Here is a 6,000-nt window from a genome sequence, read left to right as displayed (position 1 = left end):
TGTCACCACTCATCCGAGAACTGAAGAAGGCACTTGGAGTGGTAACCTTTTTGTCATAAAAAAGTAGAAAGTCCAGTGCTTTAGGCTTAAAGGAGAAGGAAAGTCAAAATCTATGAAGCACACTATTAAATAGTACTACTATTGCTGAGTAAAAACGCTATAATTCTGGCTTGCCTAATGAAAGATTTACAGCGATACACCTGCTACATTCTACAGACTTGTTTCAGTGAACGGCGCCGCCATCTTTAAAAATGGATGCCCATACCCTTTCCCTCACCGTCTCTACTGCGCATGCGTCCCCAATATCCTGCGACTTTGACCAGCTCACAAACTGCCCCCCCCCCCCGCTCACCGAACCTGCCGGCACCCACCCACCAGTGTGCAGAGCCACCAGCACCCCCCCGTCCAAACAGTTTGCGCTGCCCCTGCCTGCTCCCCCCACCCCCCACCCCCCACCAGGACTTGCCTGTCCTTCCTGCTGCTTCCACTTCAAATGGCCCGGCTCGCCGATGAACGCGCTATTTATATAGTGCGTCGCCATGGCAACCGGATGCTTGCTGGTCTATCTGGGAAGGGAAGCGCGCCTGCTAGCGCTGCTTAAGAGGGGCATGTGCGCATGCGCCGCCTACAGTCCCAAGTTGCCAAGTCTGGGCAGAAGCGATGCATTATGGGAATCTTCTCTACCCTGCTCAGCGTTTTTTTCTGTTTGGTTTCAGATCTTCAGAACAGGTGAAATATGGGGAGACTTAAGGGCACTACTGAGACAACGGAAGGTATGCCTGCAGCTTGAGATTAACTCTTTACTAGCCTTTCCTTCTCCTTTAATTGTGCTAGATACATATTACCAGGTCTTGCCCACCTTAATCCTTTCCTTGAGCTCAAGAGAAAAAAATGACACCAGCATGTTAGTGGTCCTTTACTTATGGTAACTGAACTCGAGTTCTTTAACATACTGTAGGTACCACAGATTTACATTAAGAAATATTTGACATTATTCCCACAGTACAGAATAAACATTATTTTATTCTTTGAAAGATGATCACAATAACAAAGAGGGAATTCTATTCTAGGTTATATACAGACATACTGTAATCGTTATAGAACACTGCTAATTAAGGAAAATAAACCCATTGTTTGATAACACAGTCTGGTCTGTAAACATGATTTGTAGCACTATTGTCTGGTTCATGTGCATTAGGGTTTGGATTTGGATATAAAGCCAGCACTCAGTTTCCTTAATCATTCATGAGGCTTGAATAAATTCTGCATGGATGTATTTCTAGCAGAAACCAACCATTTTAGTATATCTGAAGTGCATCTTAACTGCGCAAACTTGGATAATGCTTTAATTCTGGTTTAAGCACTATGACAATAAGGATTGTATACATTGGGAAGACATATAGTATCTGTCCCTTGGCTTCCTGGTACCAAATCCCATGCTTTTATCTGTCATTAAGGTGGACATGTGTAATTGTGGGTGATTATCTATCTTACAAAATGTAAAGGGGCAGGATTATAATCAATATCATGCAGACATAACATTTTCAGTGTTAAGTCTGTCTAGGTTCCAGAAAAGTCTCTAGAAAGGCCACTTCTGACCATTGGGCCTTCAGCTGGACAGCCATTAACAAAATTATAAAGGTTTTGGATAGTAACGAGCAAATCTTTTTACTAGACATGGATTTGTGGCAAAATGCTGCATTTTCCAATCAGAATTTGCTGTGAAAATTTGCAGAAACAAAATGCCAATCGACTTTAATGTATTTGGAGTGAGAAATAAGTCACATGCATACGAAAAATTTCCATGGGTTTCTTCATATGCATGTGACTTATTATGCCAATGCATTTCGCAAATTTTTCACTGTTTCGCAAATTTTATGGCAAAGCAAAATGGGACAGATTCGCTAATCACTAATTTTGGATTATATGATTATAAGGGCTTTTTATGAACTTCACAGTCATGTGACTAATACATAAAAAATATCTATAGCTATATATGCGTTTGTATGTGACTTAGCATTCACAGGTCAAAGCTAAACTGCAAAATGGGTAAAGACAGACTTACAACAGGGAATGCATAAAAATGTATAACTCTATGACCCGGACTGTCTGGGGTATGATTAATTGTATTTTGTACAAAAGTTTTTCTTTTATCTATCATGTGTGCAAAAGCCACAGTGAAACACTCTCTGTTTTACCATTCCCTCACCAAGCTATGATATGGGAAGGGTTTACAAAGGCTTCATAATATCTAAAATATACAAGTTCAACAACTAAGAAATGGCAAGGTGTTTCACTAAGAACTTTAGCTGTAGGTTTAATTAAGGCAATTAATGCAATTAAGGAGCCTAATGTACCCGTGTTAGCCACTTTTCAGCAGTAGCAGAATGGGATCAGCCTGTAGGCTAGTTAGGATAAGAATTGGTGACAACGACCATTTGCTCTTCTTAGATACACCCAAAAGCCCAGCATAAAGGTCAAGTCTTGTAGTAAAGTCTTAATACTATGAACTGGAAGAGTAATAAACCAATAGTTTCCCATAATTATACTCATTTCTTGAGCAAAGGGAGGCCCTGACCAAAGGTAAGACCTTTAATGGGGGCCATGGGGAAAGGTTGGACTTTCAAGTGGTGCTTAAACTGAACCACAAAGGATTAACTGTTTCACATGTAGGGTGCCTCCATGCATCTTGAATGCACAGTGTGTATGCAGCACCAATAATCACTTTCCGGTGTGACTCTCTGCCATTATTTTTTGTACACATGTACAATAGAAGGTACAATTCTCATGATGCTTCTGTGGGGCAAGAATTAAGTGAATCCCAGGAGAAAGAGATCATGAACCAACAAAGCAACACCTATAATATGTGACTGACAATTTCTGACAAAAGACACTTTGAGGTGCAGATTTGCCTTTTTTATTGCACTTTTACCACGCTGCAAACACAAAAATGTTGCAAAATGAAGCATACAGCTGCCTATGGCAACCAGTATCCAGGTATGTTATGTACAGTATTTACACCAACATATTAAAAACCAACTTAAGAAGATAGAGGCCCTGAAATGAAGGTCCAAAAATAAAGGCCTGATAAAGACATGATAAATATCCTTTCTTTTTTGTTGTTCTGCATTCCAGTAAAGCTTCCATTGCACAGTTGCCGTGGATTGTATCCTGTTAACTCCATGTACCTTTCAGATACTGGATTAGTAAACCTTTTTTTTAAATAAAAAAGTACTAGTAGTTGCAATCATATCCCTTCAAAATAAAGCTAAAATTCTCCTGACAATCATTTGGTGTCTTTATCTTAAATCAATATCACAGATAATTTTTTTTTTTTTGTTAGAAAAAGTGGTAGGTAGATCATCATTTTTTCCTTTAATAGATATACCATATATAAATATGTTTTCTTTAAATAAAGAGCTTCTATCTGTACAAAGAAAACATATTCTCCTTACAAGCCCAACTCGGAGGGTCTTTGACCATATCGTTTTTATGCACATCCATAAAATCTACTTATAATACAAACGTCTTATTTACCTAATCCTGCGTGTCTGTCTATAGGTTGACTACAGAGGGAACAATTACATCTTTAATCTGAATTCACTGAATTCACTCTGGAGCATATACAGTCCCTTTTTTAAGACTGTTGTCTTCACCTCCTTTGAAGTTAGCAGCGTTTTTTTTTAATTTAACGTCACTACCTCTTGGTTGTTTTGTCTTTTGCATCAGATGAGTCCCAATCATCTTCAACTACGTCATTATAACTATGTTTTTCAAGGCAGTCACTGACTGCGTTTAGAACAATCCGTAATCTTCTGTCCAATGCGTCTAGATGTGGCCGATAAAGAAGAGGTGCTAACTTATCGAGTTGTAAAGATTCCTCCATCACTCGGCTTAGCAAGTACTCTTCCTTTGCTAGTAACTGTAACCGCAGGTAAGTAGATTTCTTTATTCTGTAATAGGAAAGGGAGCATGAATTATAAACAGTTCTATTGATAAAGGTGAAAGTTAACGGATGGGACATTTGACAACATTAACGTCTGCAAAAAAGGGATGGGATCTGTTATCTTGAATGCTTGGGACCTGGGGTTTCCTGGGATCTTTCTGGAAGGGATCAATAAGGGATCTTTCTGAAATCTGGGTCTCTATAGGGGGCACATTCATTAAAGTACGACAGGTCCGAATACAAAAAATTCATACTTTTTCTAAAGTTTACAACTTTTGCGTATTTTCTGCAATATTTTCGTTAATTTGTGTGACTTTTTCGTACTTTGTGACAATTTGCGTGACACTTTGTGCGACAAAATCGTATTTGTTGCAACGAGTACGAAAGTTTCGGAATTCATTCAAGCTTCAGTATCGTGACTTTCCGTTTATGATTGTTCGGATACAAAAAATTTGTGATCGCCATTTGCAAACGATCGTTTCAATGCGGAAATTTTGGAACTTTGGATCGTACGTACGAAATATTCGTATTCAAACTGGAATTTTTTCAGAATGGAATTTTTGTGACTTTTGCAAACATCAGAAACTATCGGATTTTGTGATTCGGATTCGTACTTTAATGGGCAGATCCGCTCGCTTGGCGATGTCGATGTCCCCACCTACGGGTGGGCAATATCGGGGAGGCATGTAGGCGAATTCTACACGCGGCAATGGGGCAGTCAGTTCGGGGACTGCATCAAGGAGCCGATGTGGTCCCCGATCTGACTGGATTTTCTAACCTGGCCGATCGATATCTGGCCAATTTCAGGCCAGATGTCGTCCAGGCCCCTCGGTTCTGCCCCTACACGGGCCGATTAGCTGCCGAATCGGTCCAAGGGACCAATATCGGCAGCTATAATCGGCCCGTGTATGGGGACCTTAAGTCTGCCAAAGAAAACATTGAAAACAAGGATGAATTATAAATTTGGGATCAAGTAAAGGGCAGTGATGAGCGAAGATTTTTGCCAGGCATGGATTTCCGCATTACGTCATTGACGAATTGTTTCGTGGAACTTCCACGAAAATTCGATGTGAAAAAATCTGTTATGTGTCAGTAAAAGTCGCGTCCGCATAAAAATAGGCGAGTTTGCCAACTAATCGGTGTGGAAACGTAAAAATTTTGCAGTCGCTTAAAAAAATTCATGTGACAAACGCATTTCGCAAATTTTTCACCATTTCATTAATTTTTAATGAAATTTTTCGCTAATTCTTCAGCTAAGCAAAACGAAACAAATTCGCTCATCACTAGTAAAGGGTACTGTTTTATTATAAATTATATCAACAGTAAAGTCAAGGGGGAGTTACTGGCTACAGCTACTTTAGAAAGGACCATATCTGATGACTTTATTTGTGTGTGACCTTACACTATCATACAAGGTAAAAGTAATATGGCATCCAATCAACAAGAATTTATGGAATTTATTTATTAAGTATAAAGGTCAAGTTTAGTAGTATACTGCTATCTTGTCCAGCCTATTTTCTAGCCTTGAAGATTTTAATAGAAAGTTTGCAATTTATAATAAGTGTAGGGACTGTTACAGAAGACATCTCAGCTGAGCTGTGAGAAGCCAACAGAATGGGATGTGTATGAAAAGATTTATACATAAATCACAAGTGGTCTGATGGCTCTTGTCTATGCAATGGGCTTACTCGTTGGCTTTTCTTTAATACGCAATATCATAGACTGTTGGAACAATTGTAAACATGAAACTCAGTCCTAAAACACTGCCTTTTTGATATTGATACCTGGGTGTGTCACTTGCAGTCAAACATTTTTGCTATTATTATGCACAGAATTACAATATTTATAGCTTTAAATCTTTCAGCGGAATGTATAAATGGATGAAAAATGGTTGCAGACTGTTTGTCTCAAACCAAATAATCATACCTGCAACACTGGATCAAAGGGACCAAGATGGAGAGTTCATCGTGTGTATATTTTCCAAATCTGTTTAAAGGTAAAAAGGAATGACATAAGACATGGAAACAGCATGGAAACCATGACTTTACTTCAAT

General features: G+C 39.0%; 1 protein-coding gene across 1 annotated transcript in view; it reads right to left on the bottom strand.

Moving 5' to 3' along the window:
• Positions 1-1,003: 1,003 nt before the first annotated feature.
• Positions 1,004-6,000, bottom strand: part of fam20c (family with sequence similarity 20 member C) — a 113,071-nt gene continuing 108,074 nt past the window's right edge. Inside the window, exons 9-10 of the mRNA XM_002931944.5 lie at positions 5,873-5,932; positions 1,004-3,953 (exon numbers count right to left, since the gene is read on the bottom strand). Coding sequence (XP_002931990.1) covers positions 3,698-3,953; positions 5,873-5,932 — 316 coding nt within the window. The 3' untranslated portion in view covers positions 1,004-3,697. The remainder of the gene's footprint in view (positions 3,954-5,872; positions 5,933-6,000) is intronic.

Source organism: Xenopus tropicalis, chromosome 9 (assembly GCF_000004195.4).
Source record: "Xenopus tropicalis strain Nigerian chromosome 9, UCB_Xtro_10.0, whole genome shotgun sequence".
In the NCBI taxonomy this organism is placed as follows: domain Eukaryota; kingdom Metazoa; phylum Chordata; class Amphibia; order Anura; family Pipidae; genus Xenopus; species Xenopus tropicalis.
The sequence above is the reverse complement of the archived record's forward strand: the minus strand, read 5'-3'. Positions and strand labels throughout refer to the sequence as shown.